Source organism: Lissotriton vulgaris, chromosome 7, assembly GCF_964263255.1.
Source record: "Lissotriton vulgaris chromosome 7, aLisVul1.2, whole genome shotgun sequence".
Taxonomy (NCBI): Eukaryota; Metazoa; Chordata; class Amphibia; order Caudata; family Salamandridae; genus Lissotriton; species Lissotriton vulgaris.
Window position 1 is genome coordinate 829,466,432 of NC_141695.1, and position 18,924 is coordinate 829,485,355.

General features: G+C 45.5%; 1 protein-coding gene across 18 annotated transcripts in view; it reads left to right on the forward strand.

The window, feature by feature from the left end:
• GCGR (glucagon receptor) overlaps window positions 1–18,924 on the forward strand; it is a 522,801-nt gene that overhangs the window by 481,021 nt on the left and 22,856 nt on the right. For all 18 annotated transcript variants that reach the window (XM_086931130.1, XM_086931136.1, XM_086931143.1 and 15 more), the window contains one exon: window positions 4,759–4,800. In XM_086931130.1, the coding sequence (XP_086787256.1) occupies window positions 4,759–4,800 (42 nt within the window). The remainder of the gene's footprint in view (window positions 1–4,758; window positions 4,801–18,924) is intronic.

Below are 18,924 nucleotides of genomic sequence, written 5' to 3' on the forward strand. Positions count from 1 at the left end.
TTGGTAATATGCCCCCAGATGTACATTTATAGAACAACTGTGTATCTACTAAATCATTAAGAATTAAATGTAACTGATAAGTTGTAAAGAACGAATTGAGAGACTGCAGCAAGGGTACTATACCCAGAAATATGTAAACACACTTGCATCATATAATGTGCATCATGATACTAGTCAACAAAAAGTACTAGACCTCAGAATCTATGGACCACCATGTGAAGTAATATAAGTATATATATGATGCAATATATGATTTGCAAATATTCGCCTTTTACTTGGTACTATACCTCGTGACTGAATGAGACAAATCTGAGAGATTACTTGTATCCTCATCAATGAGAGACATACGATTTGTAAATAATGTAACCATTGTAACTTGACAATTACGTGAAAATCTGTAAATACTACAACTCCCATCATGCTTCATTATGAGCATTGGATGGAGAGTATAAATTCTGAAAGTAAAGAGGGACTCACCTACAGTGAGAAAGACCCTGTGAGGTCGAAACGCGTTGGTGGAGTAGTGGTGGTCGCCATTAAATGTGCACTACAAGTCTGAGTGCAGAGTTTTTCTTAAAAAAAAAAATATATATATATATATCTGTATATATATATATGTGTGTGTATATAAATGTATATATGTGTATATACATATATATATGTGTATATATATGTGTTTATATTTATGTGTATATATACATCCAACAAACCTCTAATTCAAAGAAAAGAAGCATCCCGGACCAGATTTCAGGGGAAACACTTGCGCCTTTATTCCTTACGCGTTTTAGCCACTATGGTAGCCTTAATCACAGGTGAGCTGCATAAACTGATTTGCGGCGTAAACGCATCTTTATATGCCTCAGACTCTCACGTGTCCACGTGATATTGACCTCCTACAAATCCCAACAAAAAGGAGCAGGACCCACCTGCAATATTCCAAACAGCAAGACACGGAGAATTACAGCCTAGTATTTTTTGGATGACATCGTGTGGCAAAGGAAAGTGAAGTACACTCGTCCTTCACGTTTGGATTTCAAGGACTCAAGGTACTGTCGTGACTTGTGAACAAGTTACAGCCTAAAGATTTGAGCAATTAGTTTTATTTTGAATGGACTCCGCATTTGACACACTGCACTGAGAATAATATTTATGAAAACAACATGGAAAGAAAAACGAGTAACAGTGAACTTTAAAGATTAAGAGACTGCACATTCAAAATGCATGTTGGGATTTGTAGGAGGTCAGTATCACGTGGACACGTGAGAGTCTGACGAAGGTGTATAAAGATGCAGTTACGCCGCAAATCAGTTCATGCAGCTCACCTGTGTTCAAGGCTACCATAGTGACTGAAACTCATAAGGAATACATACGGCTGTTTCTTGGTGGAATAAAAGTGCAAGTGTTTCTCCTGAAATCTGGTCTGACGTGCTTCTTTTCTTTGAATTGGAGGTTTGTTGGATATTAAAGGAGGTTGTCCGCCCCCAGCGCTGTGACCGCCCTGAAGAGGTCCATGCTCCCTGTGGATTAATTCAGTGTGGAATGTGTATGTATGTATATATATATATATATATATATATATCTATATGTGTGTGTGTGTGTGTGTGCGTGTGTGTGTGTGTGTGTATATATGCATATACATATTGTGTGTGTATATATATATATATATATATATATATATATATATATATATATATATATGTATGTATATGTATATACATATGCATATATATACATATATGTGCAGCCCGAAACGCGTTATGCATTTCCTGAAACGAACGTTAAACCTGGATTAAAAGAATTGTTACCTAATCTGGTGGTCCGTCTCCTGCTTGACGCTTCGCTAATCTACGTGGTTGGAAGTGGCGTTTGGAGTTTTCTGTGAATATATATATATATATATATTTATATATATATATTCTTCTGAATGGAGTGGTGTGTTTTGTGTATATATATATATATATATATATATATATATATATATATATATATATATATATATATATATATATATATATATATATATATATATATATATATATACACATATATATATATATGTCCAAAAGAACTGCCCAACACTTGATGCGCCACTCACAAATCGTGTTCTAAACCTTCTTTATTGGCAGGTTATGCAGGGAAACCAATATCGCTTGCAACAGCAAAGACACTCTCCAAACATGTTCTGGCTACAAAGCCCTTGATCACTGGAGTCCATGGGGTATAAGGCTGCATCTCATTTCACGCCGCACTTGCAGCGTTCAATTATAGTCCCGCCCTGTGGGTGTGCCTCCCGGCTGCATTGTGGTCATTGTAGTTCGGCAGAATTACTCCATAATGGTATACAGCCCAGCCTTTCCATTACAGGTAAGAGCAGTCGGGTGGGCTGGGGGAGGGGGAGTCGACAGATGACGGGATAGGGAAAAGAAAAGAAATTAAACCACGTACCTTGCGCTCTACAATTCGCCAACTTGGCGATAAGGCGAGTGCAAGTTAAGTGGTTTTATTTGTTTTTTATTTTATTTTACCTATCCCATCATCTGTCAACTCCCCCCGCCTCGCCCCCGCCACACCGGCCCACTGCTCTAATCTGTACTGGCCGTGCTTGCTGCATTTTTCGGGAGGTCCACTCTCACATACGGAGGCAACCACCCATCAAGGTCCGCAGCAGAAAGTGGAAACAAATTATATATATATGTATTTACAATATATACAGTTGAAAGTTGTGTGCTGATCTCTACTGCTTTCTGACACCTTATTCTGTTAGATTAGTGTGGGCTGTCTGCTGTCCTAACCTGTAAAGCCTCTTTAACCTGAGCAATAGCAGTAACACATGAGCCTGTCAAAACTGTGTAGCTCACTGTCTAGTGGGTGAGTTCAGACAATTTGTGTGTTTGTTTTACTTATTTCTACCATGCCCCTTCCAAGGTGATTGTCAGCCATAACATATGATTGACAATCTACCTGCAAGGATTCGGAGGGAAAAAATAAAGGAAGAGACATATTGTAGTGTATGTAATGGAAAATAACTGATCTAACATTACATTTTCTGAACTTTTTAAATTGCCTATGTCCTTCTATACATTTGCTTAAGGAAAATGTGCTGAAAATGTTCTCAACATTTTCTTAGGCAGGCGAAACTTCAACACTCCTGGGTTGTCACATCATGAAAGTACTGAAACATTACCTGTTTTTCCTTTCAGATTGTCTGACTTTCAGCAATTTTATGTGAAAGTTTTGCTCTAACGTGCGCTTTGGTGGCTTTTTAAAAATAATTTCTTTGTGAGAGACCCATCCCCCAGCCTCCTGGTATGAGTGTTTTGAAATCGATCGCTTCACTTGCTTGGTACAATTTGAAGTGGGAATTTACTTAAGAAACATGACCAGCGGCTACTGGGCGAGATGGGGTGGAGGTAGGTAGGGTTGAGGAGGAAAGGAGCAGGAAGGAAGGATGAAGTGTGGGCAATAGGATGTGGTGTGATGAGATACTCTGTGGGGGAGGGGCAAGTAAGGGAAGAGGAGGTGGGTATTAGGAGTAGAGAGAAAAGGTAAGGAAAAGCGAACGCGTTGGAAGAGCAGCAGGAGGGATAAATATGATAGCAAAGAGGGAGAAAAGGATTAGACGTGAGTGAAGCAGTGAAGAAAAGATGTAATGAGATGGTGGGGGAAGGAGGGTGGGACATGGAAGTTGTGCGAGAGAGAAGTGAGTTATATGGGGCAGATTATAAGCAAGAGAAGTGACGAAGCATTGAGAAAGGAAGATGCGGAAAGCAAAGGTGCAGGAAAGAAGATACAATGGAAATGGACAATAGAAAAAAGGAAAGCAGAAAAGGAGGTGCACAGTGTACATTATGCTGTGCTTTTATGGAGGATGAAAGTACAGCAAGCCCCCTGCGCTTAGGCACAAAGACGAACTGGCACTAGCAAATGTCGGCCAAACCAATGGTGAACATGGCATCTGCCATTTTACCTCCTTTCTTCTAGCTTGCCATTTTGGACATCTTTGGCCAGGCTTGGAAGACAAATCCTTAAGGAGCGCTAACTCGTTTATTTCCACTACCACCTGCTTCCAGATTTGCACATTTTTCATGTGTTTGAGGATGATAAATCTCGTTTTTGTTTTGCCTAGACTTGGTCTAGTCTGCGGTCTAGGGTTTGCTAAAAGCTTGGGTCTGAGGAAGTCCATTGCGCGATGAGCGCTCTAGTCCGTCAGGAGTTTGTTGGGGGTGATGGAAGGTATCCACACTGGCACAGGGGTTTGTGTGTAGTGGAGGTGTAGTGGGCTGGCAATCTAGAACTGGTAAGTTCAGGACAGAATGAGTGACTGGAAGGGGTGGTCTGGAATGGGCATTTTTATATGACATCTATCCTCGTCATCAGCCTCTCTTCCCCACCTGCATGGAGCCGATGAAGGCCTCACTCTGAGAACAAGAGGAATCACCAAAAATACCAGTACCCAATCTGGGAGGAGTGCAGTGCTATCACATTTATAGTACAGCGGGTGCTAACCTGTGACACCTGCCTGGGTGCGTTTAAGCACACATTGCAGCACTGCATTTGTGGTAAACTGTACCCCGACGTCCGACAAATATTGTGTAGGACAGCACGTCAGGACTAGCTGTTTCCTGTGACGTACCCCAATTTTGTGAAACAATGGCAGAGCTTCTTCGTGGGAAGCTGGCATAGAGTTCCGAACATAAGCTGTGGACTGCATTAACCATCTCTTCTTCCTCCCTGACTGTCTTCTTTCTCTCATTACAGGGGATGTTGGTCGCCATCTTGTATTGCTTCGTCAACAAAGAGGTGAGCTTAGATCTGGGTCTTCTGTTGTTCTCTCGCCTTGAGTCTGTTGCCACTTATCAGGGCGAGCATCGATAAATAAGGGTGCATCATGGGAATGGAAGGGGTTTCATCTATCAGTGTATATCTATCAATTGCAAAAAGGGTGCACTGCGGTGTGGTGAAGGGGTGAAAGACTTAGCCGACCAAGGAGGCTATAGGGTTAGATGGTTTCTTTGAATGGCGTGTGCACCACCACTTCGACAGTATCATAATTCTAGTTTGGCATCACAAGGGGAATGGACAGCGCTGCTTAGGGAGAACGAAGCCATTACTGGCTCTGTAGATGCTCTCATAATGTCCAGATGTGCGGTGCCTGGGCACACTGTCTCCGAATAGGCTACTCGTCTGCTGTAGTGTCCAGTTACCAAGCAAATATGTTTGTTGTCCTGATGTTCGCTGATTTTGGAAATATCTGCCTGCTCTTGAGATGTGTGCTGGTTTTACAGAAGCTTGGTGGTTGTACAGATGTTCCGACTGAATACTGGGGGTGTTGATGGGCCCACTTATGCAGATGTGTGCTGACTACGCAAATTTGCTTTTGATGTACAGAAGTGCACTGCCTGTGCCAATGAGTACTGGCTGTGAATATGTTAACTGAACGTGCAGCTGTGCATTGGCTGTGCATACGTGCACAGGCTTTGCATGTGCACAATGGCCGTGGAGATGTGGCCTGAATGCTCAGATGTGTACTGGCTGTGCCAAGGCTCACTGTGATGGTGTCTGCTGGCTCTACAGATACACATTGACTGCACCACTGGGCCTTGCCTGTACAGATGGGCTAGGCAGTAGCTGTACCCACGTGCAGTCCCTTTACAGATGTGCAAGGACTGCACTTGTTCACATGTAGTGCTCTGTGGATGTGAGCTGCCTATGCAGCTTTGGTAGATATGCTCTTGCGTTGTGTGTGAATTGTATAAATGGGCATTCGCCTGGCTGTGCCAATGTGTGCAAATGTGGCCTGGTACCACCGATGTGCCCTGGCTTGGAAGGTGGTCACTACCTTTGCCAGACTGATCTGGCAGTGCAGGCGGGCGTTCGTCTGCCAGTGCTGATACAACCTGTCTCTGCAGATGTGGACAATTCGTATAGATCTGCTCGAATGTAGGATGTCTTCAAGATGTGGCAGTGCTCAAGTGCAATGCTTTGCAGATGTGCACTGCCTGTACAGCTATGTCCTTTCTCTGCGATGTGGTATGGCTGCCTCAATGTACAAGTATGCATAGATGTACTTTGGCTTTAATGCCAATGATGAATGCTGACTTTCCAGTAGAGATCTGGTTCCACACATGTGCACCAGACGTGATAATGCCCCTGCCTGTGCCAATAGATTCTAGCTGATCCAATCTGCTTGGGCTATACATGAGCGCGCATCTGTGCCCTGGGTGTGTATTGGAGGGCTGGTTCTGTTGGTGTGCCATGTCAGTGCTCATATGTGCTGACTGGAGGAAGCTTACACAGTGAATAGATATGCAAACGTGTCAGGATGTGGGCTGAATGAACAGAGGTCCAGTGGCTGGGCTGGGCTGGTGTGCTCTGGCTATGCCTATGCACCCGAGTAATGGAGGTGTTTATTGGTTGTTACGGTGTGTGCTGGCAATGCAGCTGTGTGCTGAGTGTTCAATTTTTTACTGGCGATGTGATGTGATGTGAATGTGCAGATGTGTGTCAGTTACGTCAATTTGCACTAGCTGTGCAGATGTGCATTGCCTCTGCAGATGTGCCTTGGTGGTGAAAATATGTGCTGGCTGTGCAGATGTGCCCTGACTGTGTGGATGTGCTCTAGTAATGTAGATGTTCCCTAGTTATCTAGAAATGTCCTGGCTGTGCAGATGTGCCCTGGTTGTATGGACGTATCGTAGCTGTGCAGATGTGCCCTTGGTGTATAGATATGTGTTGGCGTTGTAGATGTGCCCTAGAAGTGCAGGTGTGCCTTGGAGGTGCAAATACGCCCTAGTTGTCTAGATGTCCCCTACCTCTGTAGACGTCTCCTGGATGTGCAGATGTGCTGTGGTTGAATAGATGTGTCCTGGCTTTGTAGCTGTGCCTCTTGCAGTGCAGATGTGCACTGGTGGTGTAGATGTGCCTTAGCTCTGTAGGTGTGTCCTGCCTGTGCAGCTGTGCTGTGGTTGTATAGATATGTCTTGGCTGTCTATATGTGCCAGTGGAGTACAGATGTGCCTTAGTGGTTCAGATGTGCCTTACCTGTGTAGATTTGCCCTAGATATATAAACTTGCCCTAGCTACCTACAAGTATCCTGGCTGTGTAGATGAGCACTTGGAGTGCAGACGTGCCCCACCTGTGTAGATGTGTCCTCGTTATGTAGATGTGCTGTAGCTCAGTAGACGTGTCCTGGCTGTGCAAATGTTACCTGGTTGTATAGATATGTCCTCGCTTTGTAGATGTGCTCTTGGAGTGCAGATGTGCCTCACCTGTGTAGATTTGCCCTAGATATATAAACTTGCCCTAGCTACCTACAAGTATCCTGGGTGTGTAGATGAGCACTTGGAGTGCAGACGTGCCTCACCTGTGTAGATGTGTCCTCGTTATGTAGATGTGCTGTAGCTCAGTAGACGTGTCCTGGCTGTGCAAATGTTACCTGGTTGTATAGATATGTCCTCGCTTTGTAGATGTGCTCTTGGAGTGCAGATGTGCCTCACCTGTGTAGGTGCGACCTAATTTTTAGATGTGCCCTAACTCTGTAGATGTGTCCTGGCTGTGCAGGGGTGCTCTGGTTGAATAGAAATGGCCATGCTGTGTAGATGCCTCCTTAGAATATAGATGTGCCTTACCTGTGTAGATGGGCCCTAGTTATGTAAACTTGCCCTAGCTTTCTACAAGTGTCCTAGCTGTGTATATGCACACTTGGAGTGCAGATGTGCGTCATCTGTGCAGATGTGCCCCAGCTCTGGAGATGTGTCCTGGCTATGCAGGTGTGCTCTGGTTGTATAGATATGTCCTGGCTGTGTAGATGCCCCTTGGTCTGCCTCACCTGTATAGATGCGCCCTAGTGACTTAGATGTGCCCTAGCTCAGTAGATGTGTCTTGCCTGTTCAGATGTGATCTAGTTGTATAGTTATGCCCTCGCTTTGTAGATGTGCTCTTGGAGTGCATATGTGCCTCTCCTGTGTAGATGTGCCCTAGTTATGTAGATGTGCCCTATCTCTGTAGATGAGTCATGGCTGTGCAGACGTTTCCTGGCTGTGCAAATGTTACCTGGTTATAGAGATATGTCCTGGCTGTGTAAGGCGCAATTGGAGTGCAATGAGCCTCACCTGCCTAGATGCACCCTAGTGATGTTGACGTGCCTTAGCTCTGTAGGTGTGTCATGGCTCTCGGCTGTGCAGGTGTGCTCTGGTTATATAGATGTGTCCTCGCCGTCAGAGGCGCCCTTGGAGTGGAAATGCTCCCTAGTGATGTAGCCGTGCCCTGGCTGTGCAGGTGTGCTCTGGCTGTCCACAGCGGTCCTGGCGGATTCATCTGTACAGTCGCTGCCAGCATGACTTGTGGGGGACCGGGGGGTCGCGCGGAGATGGGGTCACGCTGTGGGTAATTTAAAATTAAAATAAGAAGTTAACTTACCTTTGTCGGCCCTGTCCCACGTCGTCTCTGCATCTCTCCTGCCTTCAACAGGAAGCAGGCAGCCAATCACAATTCGGCAATAGCAGCATTGTGATTGGTCGGACGTCGACCAGCCAGGTGCCTATGGGGAGGCCATTTTCGCCATGTAGGCTCCATGCAGCCTACATGGAGAAAAGGCAGAGTGCGCAAGACTGGGTTGGTTGACCCCAGAGGGTACACAAAATGTCAGCGCCCTGAGCAGTGGGCAAGCCACTCCTTCCCTGCCCTAGAGCAGCAAAGACCACCTGCCCGCCACCAAACAAACACTTTCTGCTTCTCGCACTGCCAGAAAGCAGTTGGGCGACACTCCTCCAACCTAGTGGAGGAGCCGCCCGCCATCTGAACTTGATGTGTAGATCCTCTGCCTGGACTGTAGCTATGCACTGGCTGCACAGATGTGCAATGGCTCCGCAGATGCTCCTCAGGTTTGCTGTGTAGACCTGCTCTGTCTGCGCAGAGGAGCCCTGGTTGTCCAGGTGGATTTTGGCTGCGTGACCAGCGTGCGTGGAAGGGCATGGCCCGCGGGCTTTAGGTGCGGTGGTCTAGTGTACGGTGGCCGTGTAGCACGGGCGCCCTAGCCGTGGGGACGTGAACCGGCTAAGCAGAGGTGCCACGGCGGTGAAACGCGCCCTCGCGCTGCAGCCGCACGCTGGCTGCGCCCGTGCGCGCTCCCCGTCTGGGACAGGGCTCTGGGGTCAGCCGCACTTTGAGCAGCGTTGTTTTCACCAGAAGCCCGGGGACTTTGGCCCTTGGAATGTGGGCCACGCTGTGTTTTTCTTTTGAGACAAGAGAGCGCGGGCTCCGCGCCAGCCGCCGAGCTATCAATCACCGGAGTGTATAAACAGGCCCTTCCCGGCCAAGATTTAATGGAAACACAGTAGGGACGGGGGTCTGAGCGTCTCAGAGGCCAAAGAGCGCATCCTTGGCACCCGGCCTACTCTAACAACGCGTTTAATCTGCTTTATATTCGTCCTCCCATTAAACATACCAAATTATTTGGTGTGTTTTGTGTTCACTGTGCGGCAGGCAGGGCCTCCCAGGACCCCTGCGGGCGTGGTGAGAAAATATGGCCCAAGTGTCACACGGCTGCAGTGGGGGGACACACCATGCCTTGCTTTGGGAGGGGTATGTTACAGGTGCATTTTGTTTTATTCCATGTCGTGTTATATTGTACAATTATATCGCACCCATCGGACATAAATTACTAAGGCCTGGTAGTGATGTACCATGTCTGGGATGTGTGCTTTCCCTTGATTTCCTGTTCCCACACCGCCGGAGCCCGAGTCATCTTATGCTGCTATTACGTGGTCGACAGTTGCATAGCGCCTTCTACCATTAGTGCGCCACAGGAGCACTTTCTTCAGCTGCGGCTGGTGATTTTTGATAGTGGTGGGTGTAATAATTGCACCTAATTCCAGTGAGCAAGTGAAGAAACCTTGACTTCTTCTAGGAAGAAGGGAGAAGGTGGGAATTCCCCGCAGACATGTTTTGAAAAATGAGTGTCAAATAGTGAACTTGAAAGCTCAATTTTCACATGAACACCCTATCTGTTAGGACTTACCTTCAGTGTGCCATTCTTAACATTAAGTCGTGGGTGTGCATCATATGTCATGGGTGCCCCCTTGTTCCAAGAATTATGTACACTATGTCAGTACCAGAAGGTTGCCATTGATGCCGTCCATACATTATGGGTGTTTCAAATGTCAGAAATGGCCCCAGTATGTTAGGGTACTTTTTTACCTGCCGACATCCCTCCAGCATGCCGTGTTGCCCTACCTGAGGCCAAGAATTACCTCCAGTATGCTAGCACTAACATGTTTCCATGTGTGCGCCCACAAGGCAAGAATTGCTTCGAGTATATCCTGTCCAGGAGTGGTTTCACAAGCAGAGTACACACGTACGACATCACTCACTTTTTAACTCACTCTCACTCCCGCCCTCATACTCACTCATTTTCATTTCCCCTCACTAGTTCTCAGTGCTTTAAATGGGCCGGTACTCACCGGTACTGAGTCCCTGCACTTCCGAATCTTTGAGCTATCAGTAACGGCATTTCTCTTTAGCCAGGGAGACCCTGATCGACAGCATGGCAGGCTAAGGTTAGGTATCTCTGCCCTAGCAGGACAGGTGCTGCTCTGTTTTCGAGGAGCTTGTGGGTGCATGGAGCCTCAGAAGTAGCTTGGTGCAGAGTCGCTGCTGAAGATCCCCGCAGCGACTCAAAATGTCCTCAAACTGCATGGGTATGAGTTGGCTTGCGTCACGCTGTGATTAACAGGACCCTTGCACTGTCAATCAGGTGTGCGATGACCATCTGGCTGAAAGTGCTTTAGCTCCCCACCCACTCACTCTCTCAGGTGGGTGAAATGGGCTGGGGCTGCCAGTCTGTAATCCCGTCCTATTTCGAGTATCCCACTTGCCTTGCTAAAAGGAGTGGTAGTGATAGAGCGCGCAGTTCACCCAGGTCACCGAGTTCACCAATTACTTACACGCACTGGGCCCTGGCGTGCACAAATTTAATACACCATTGACATTTGTGGTGAACTGGGTGATGGTTTCTGTTGCACGCTTCTATGAGCAATCAAGGTTTGGTTTTACACCTCTGCTTACCATGTACCTGACTTACCCCAGGCACAAATACATATGACAGATCTGGAGCTATTAGGGAAAATAGTAGACAGGGATCCTAGGAAAAATACTCTTTATGCTTCAAAACATACTTATCCACATTTTTTCTTGTAAAATGACCACAGACACCTGATGAAGTTAAAAGTTTTATATATGATTTCAAAGAGAATATGCCAAGGCAATAAGCGATAAGCAGAATAACACGTCAAGCATCAAAATCAAAAACACCAGATAACTGTGCATTAAGACTAGGACTATTTGAGTAAAATGGGAAGACTAAAGGTAGGAATTTTAGAACAAAACTAGTCACTGCAATTTAATACTAGGACATAGAGTATGGATGGGACCTAAAAACATGTACTTAACCTAAAATCTTTTAAACTATTCTTGCTAAGTTCACCGCAATCGTACTAAAGGAAAGGGAAAAATAGGAACATACTAATAATTTGACAGTTCAGCAAGTTCTAAAGGAAGGGAGAGATGTGGAACAAGTCTAATAAGCAAAACATATATGGTTTGGCATTTCAAGAACGGATATCAAAAGTCAAGATTTATTCCTTTTTAGAAGAAGGAAATGAGTTTAAGTTAAGTGAGAAAAGACTATGAGAAAACGCAAACCCACCCCTTATATTTACCTAGATAGGAGTGAAGACTAACCCTGGCCACGGGTCAGTTCGGAAAGACGGGGACAGGACCCTCAAGGAATTGGAATACCAGGATGTGAGCAGGTACAGCCCACGGACAGATCAGGACAGGATACCCCTCAGGTTTCGGGTCGAGACTGGGCCTCCCAGGGTATGACCAACACCTACAGCTTCGGACAGCAACGCCTGCGTTACCCCCTCTCCTGCAAGTAATCCGCCAGTAACCCCGATTGGGTTTTCGAATTTCCCAGCAAAGTGCTTCGCCAGCACTTAGGATTATTTCCACCCCTTAGGAATTTGTGGAAAGTATGGACAGAGTGCTCCGCAGCACTCTCAGATTGAGCACCTATAGAGTTCGTAGGGTCAGTGACAGGTCTGCTACTCGGACAAGTCGGACCATTTTCCTAAACTAAACTAGGGCAGTTATACTGTTTTGGGGTACCTTAGACCACCCACTACTGTTGCAAGTAACAGTTTCCCACATTATGATTGGTCAGGAGAGGTGGTGCGGTCATTACCACCTCCTAGAATTCAGTGTTCCCATCATTATTATTCAATTTTGCACACCCACCCCTTGGGTTCACGTTCCCATCCATAGAACACAATAGAAAATACGAGTGTCCAAGGCATAGTAACAAAGTCTCTGGGTTTCAAGGTGAGTTTCATCATCTTGTGCTGGGTTCTCAGGCGCATTGGGCTTCAGGAGCCAGCTGGCTGATTTCAGCTTCTGCGCAGTAGAGTTTCTCCCAGGTCACATGGAAATACTCAGAGGAGCCTCATCATGGCGCCGGTTATGAATTTTCCAGCCCCCAGAGACGTGATACATGCAAAGTAAGCGAGAACAAATTAAAATCACACATAAAATGGTCACACTGTATACCGTGATGAAATTCTAAACAACCCTTATTTTATAGTGACTATTGCATTACTGTTTAGTGCGGAAAGACAGATAGGCTGAAGCGGCGATAGCAAGCAGAGAGCGTGGTGAGAGACAAGCGGCTATTTTTGCATCAGTGCGCTTGTGCAATACAATCCCTCCAGAATGCGAGTGCGTCACATCACATGGGTATGACCGACGCATGCGCAGACTGAATTTCAGCGAAGCAGCCGATTCTTTAGTGCAAGCTTCGTTAATATGAAAAAGACATACGAGCAAGCATCCTGGGGACACCCGCGTGTTTGGGGAAACGTATAATAAATGACGAACAACTGGTTTAATAGGATTATACATTAGGCGAGGTTCTTGTATTAGAGCAAGGCGCTTTACGTGCGAATCCTTGCTCCATCAATCCCCTCTTTGATGATATTTACTATCATCACCACATAAAGGAAACAGATGCCAACTTTTTCATTCATCCACATCACTCATTTGGATTTCAACAAACTTATTGTTGAGTTTTCTTTCAGCTTCTCTATGAGAGTGGTGATTTTTCACCTTTTTGTAGACTTCATTTCTTAATTCTTCTAATTCTAGTTAATCAATATTTCTCTTCACCCCCCTCTTATGCTCTAGAGACTTCTTTTTGCATTTCTGGCATTTGCAACAGATGAAGATAATCAATACGACCACACCTATCACAACTATTGGCATCAGTATTTTCCACAAAATATTTCTACCTAGGTTAGAAAACCAACTACCTATAGAGGAGAGACCTCCAGTCAGTCTCGTCCAGGCACTGTCAACCTCCAATGGTTTGAGTTCTTTTTCCAAATTAGTTATGTTCTTCACATATTGTTTTAATTCGATACTTTTATCAGGAATGTAAGTGCAACAATGTTGCGCTTTCAGCATTCTACAGACTCCGCCCTCTTTTGCTATTAGGGTGTCAAGAGCAAGGCGGTTTTGCAAAACCATTGATCTGATCGCAACCATTTCAGTATTGACCATCAGGAATCCAGCAGCAGTGTCCGTTGATAGCCGGTCCACTACTGTAGACAATTTGCAGATTCTATGAGTGTTCAGAACTACCCCCATTCCAGGTATCAGTGCACTAAAAATATCACCTATAATTTCACCTACACTTTCACGTTTACTACGCACTAAGCCATTAGTTTCTTCATCGCTTCCAGCAGCATTATTCACATGGTATATTTTCGGGAAAACAATGCCAAAGTAGCAGCTTCCATACCAGTGATCCGGCAATTTGAAATAAGCCTTGTTCCCACATATATAATATATTCCGGGAAACACAGGTTCTGACCCATTTTTGAAACCCCAACCTCCAATTACCTTGTAATTATGTTCACACTCGCTGGAACCGATGAATACATTGTTATAGTACTCTGTCTTTTCCCTATGGATACAAAGTTTCCCTTTTCGTTCAAAATCCAGCAACAAGGCAGGATTAGCTTCGCCTTGCGAGGTGTTATCCATGTGCTCAGCCCACTTAGGTATTCTATCCTTTTCGTCATTTGCCTTCTTTTGAAACTTTTCTCTCCTTCTGTCTGCCATCTTAATGAACATCTTTTCCTGCTTTTGCAGAGAACAGGTCAGATTATCTTGTCTTGCTTCATCTAAATCTATGTTGCCTATAGTCAGAAAATATTCTCCCATATAACGGGTCACGTCACTTTTAGTATGTACAAGGTTCAGGTGTCCTCTAATAGGAAGCTCAGAAAATACTACGTCAGCATTTGAATAATAGTACTGTAAAGTGCTCCTATAAAACAAGCTAGCTAAAATACTACAAGAAATTCCATAGGTTAAAGGTAGATGGTGATATGTCACGCCTTCAGCCACTGAGGTAGGTAGCTTCATGCAGACATAACAGTCCTCTATTTCCATAGCTTCTACGTAATGCACCAACAAGTTAGCAAAAACATTTAAATGTGTCCTGTTTCTCATTTTGTGAAAGTGTAGTCCATCCTCATCTGATGCTTCTAAATTAGGTCGTGTGTGTGTCAGTCTTACTTGTTTGTCGCGTCTTTCTAAGCTTCGTGGTGTTTCTGCAGTCTGTACAGCCCCTACGTCTACTGCTTCTGGTTCAGTAGGGGACAAGTTAGGATTTTTACTTATCATAAAAGGTAGAAAAACTGTTAGTCCTATCCACATTACTATTAGCATTGCTATACTACACAAGCATATTTTACAGCAAGTTTTAAGATACCCACATCGGGACCTTCCAGAGACATTCGGATCAGACATGTTTATCTTACAGGTGGCTTTTGCTACTCCTCTTCGTTTCTTTGTACCAGTGGCTCACTTCGGGGCTTTCTCAAGGAGGGTCTTCGTCAGAACTCCGACCAGCGATGGACTCTTCGTCACTGTTGCCACTATGGTGGGGCTCGTCAATTTCCTCCAACACAAAGTAAGTCCATTCAGGGCTCCGATACAGTCGGTTCTGTTTCTTTACTCTGTCGCTCTTTCTTAGCGACTTGCCTTGGGCTGCCTTTCTTTCACTTTCAGCCCGTTTTCGGTCTTTCAGTTTTTCTTCGACTGTCTTTAGTCTGAGCCTCAGTCTTTTGACGTATCGGGGTGCACTTCTGCCTCCGTGCCTCCCAGTGGTTGAGGAAACTTGGCCTTCTTCGTGCACTCTCTTTACTTTTTGTTGTGGCACTCCTGTTTACCTACCTGTCTGACTCGTTCCAGGTCTTTCATCTATTTCTTCTGCCTGGTCCCTAGTCTGACCCTGCTCAGATTCAAATCGTACTTGCTTTTTATTTCTCGTTGGTTTTATTTCGGTTGTCTGAGCACGTTGATCTATTTCTATCTGTTCCTGTTCATGCTCTTCAATCTCTTCGTTTTCTTCTGCATGAACGTCAGCTCTAATTACTATCTGTCCCTCTCCAGTCTCCGGAGTTTCAGGAGGAGTTTCGGTGTCTTTATCTGACCCTACTTGGCCTACTTCCTGATCAGGTGTGATGTGATTCTCGTTGACCTGATCTTCCTCTTCTATTTCTAGCTCACCTGGACTATCCCACTCACTGTCTAAGTAGGAATATTTCCTGGTTCGTATTGGATCATGAACCTGGTCGTCGGCAGGGAACCATTCAACGTCTCGACTTGTGCTCTGCAGTTCGATGTCAGCTAGCTCCGGACTCTCCTCCTCGGGAGCTTCTTCAGCTGCGCTGCCTTCAGCTCCAGTCGCGTTTTCTCCAGTTACCCGCTTTGTGTGGCTGGCGTGGATCCACTTCGGTACACCAGCACACTTTACAGCAGTTGTAGTGACGAGGATCACTTGTCGTGGCTTTCCCCACCTTGGTTTCAGGCAACTGCTCCGGGTGTGTTTCTTTAACGCCACCCAATCTCCTGGTTGCAGTTTATGTGCTGGAGTCTTTGGCCACTCGTCAGCTGTCTCTCCAATCTGCTGAGAGAGAGAACGCACTTGGTCACCCAGCTGCTTGCAGTATTCTAGCACCATATCATCAGAAATGCTTAGCAGTTTGTGTCCGGGTACCCATGCCTGTCGCATCACTCTTCCCATTAACACTTCATGGGGACTTAGGCCAGTTTTTCTGTTCGGGATACTTCTCAAACTCATCAGCACAAGGGGCAAAGCCTCTATCCAGTTAATTTTTGTGGAATCACACATCTTTGCCAATCTGGATTTCAGGGTGCCATTTATTTGCTCCACTACCCCAGAAGCCTCTGGACGGTAGGCACAATGCAGTCTTTGCTTCATTTTAAATGCTTTACAGAGTTCTTCTAGGACATCGTTGACAAAATGCCCACCTTGGTCCGTTTCGATTGTCTCGGGAATTCCGTACCTAGGTATCAATTCCCTGAGCAATAATTTGGCGGTAGTTAGGGCATCATTTTTCTTTGCGGGATATGCTTCCACCCACCGGGAGAATAGGCAAACTATGACTAGGATGTATCTATACCCTTGACACCTAGGCATTGTTATAAAGTCTGCCTGCATTCTGACAAAGGGACCTACTGCCTTTCCAACAGTACTCTGTTCTACCACAGTCTTTTTTCCCGCATTGAACTGCTGACACACTAGGCACCTCTGGCAAAGCCTTTCTGCCTGGTTCCTGAATTTTGAATTACAGAACACCTTGTCAAACACTCGACACATTGCGTCTCTTCCCATATGTGTTGGTTCATGTATCATTCTAATCATGGGGTCGATCAAGCTATCAGGCAGTACAGGCACCCCAGTCGAGTTTACCACCACACCATCATCTCTCAATTTGCATCCATATGCTGCCCACCTGCCTTTTTCTTGCCTGTCTGTTGCCTGTTGCAAATCCTTTAATTCTTCCCACGTTGACACATTCTCAAACAACATAAGTTGGCAGCTGGTTCCACCCCACAACGCAATTTGGAGGGACATTTGGTATCGGGCACAAAACTGTGCAATTTGGTCAGCGTATCTATTACCGGCGGTCACATCATCATTCCCAGATTTGTGAGCCGCACACTTAACCACAGCCAATTCTTTGGGCAATTGGATAGCTTCCAGTAAGTTATGCACCACCTTTCCATTTCTGATAGGGGTGCCTGAGGAAGTCATGAATTCTCTTTGCAGCCATAATTGGCCGAAGTCATGAACAACCCCGAAACAATACTGGCTGTCGGTGTAAACAGTTATTCTTTTGTTCTTACCCCTCTTACATGCTCTTGTTAACGCGATGAGTTCTGCCACTTGTGCAGATTTCACCTCGCTCAGGTAAGATGCTTCTATGGTTTCCGTCAATGTGACCACAGCAAAGGCAGCACACAGACTCCCACTCTCATGTCTCAAACATGAGCCGTCCACGAACATTGTCTTATCCCCATCAAGTAATGCTATTTCACGGATGTCCGGACGGGGCTTTGTACTGAACTCAGTTAAATCGATGCAATTATGTTCCCCTTCCTCTTCCAGTTCTACATCCAGAGGAACAGGTAACAACGTCGCAGGGTTTAGGACATTGCACCGGGAAATGGTTACATTTTCAGCACCAATCAAGATTCTCTCATACTTAGTCAGCCGACTAGGTGTGAGGTACTGGGTCTTAGTTCTAGTCAGTAGGATTACAACAGAATGAGGAACATACACAGTGACGTGATGTCCCATGACAATGTTCTCACTCTGTTCCAGACTGACGCAGGTAGCAGCAACTGCCTTCAGACATCCAGGTAATCCAGCAGCCACCGGATCTGGGGTGGCCGAAAAATAGGCCATCGGACGTCTAACTAATCCGTGCTCCTGGGTCAAGACTGAAAGAGCACAATTCTCTCTCGTGTCACAGAATAGCTCAAAGGACTTAGAGTAATCAGGCATACCCAATGCAGGAGCGGTACATAGACAGTTTCTCAATGTTACCCAAGCGTTCATGCTTTCACTGTCCCAGCTGACGGGGTCTTCTACTCCTTTCTTGGTCATTTTTATCAGGGGTCTTGCTAATGCTGCAAATCCTACAATCCATTGTCTACAGTAACCCACAACTCCTAGGAACATTCTCACCTCTTTCTGAGTTCTGGGCAGTTCCATTGCTTTAATTATTTTGATTCTTTCTGTAGTAACTTTCCTGATTCCTTTTTCTATCTGGTGCCCCAGATACTTCACTGAGTTTTTACAAAATTGTAACTTGTCAGGTGACACTTTATGTCCTCCTTTTCCTAAGTGATTCAACAAGGCAATTGTGTCGGTGACACAGTCCGTTTGGGTTTTAGATGCCACCAATAGGTCATCTATGTACTGCACCAAAACATATTCTCTCGGCAGCACTAGAGTTTCAAGGCACTTCTTTAGTATCTGGTTGAAAATCGATGGACTTTCAGTGTACCCCTGGGGGACACGATTCCAGACATAGATATGACTGTCAAATTCAAAACTGAAAAGGAACTTGCTTTCTGGATGCAATGGGATGGAAAAGAATGCATGGCACAGGTCGATGACAGTGAACCATTCTGCATTCCAGGGAATCTGATATAGTATCACTGCAGGGTTAGGCACAACCGGACTGCAAGGCACAACAATTTGGTTTACCTTGCGCAGATCTTGCACCACCCGGTACTTTCCACTAGGCTTTTTGATCCCAATGATAGGCGAATTACAGGGACTGCTCATCACTTCCTCTATTATTTCTGCTTCGAGCAACCTGGTAATCTCAGTCGCTACTCCTGCTTTCACTTCTGCACTCATTTTGTACTGTCTGGTTTTGGGATATACAGCATTCGTTTTTATTGTTATTTTAACTGGGTCCACATTTGCCCTTAAGCCTACATCCTTTCCTGTGAAATCCCACACTTCTGGTACCACTCTT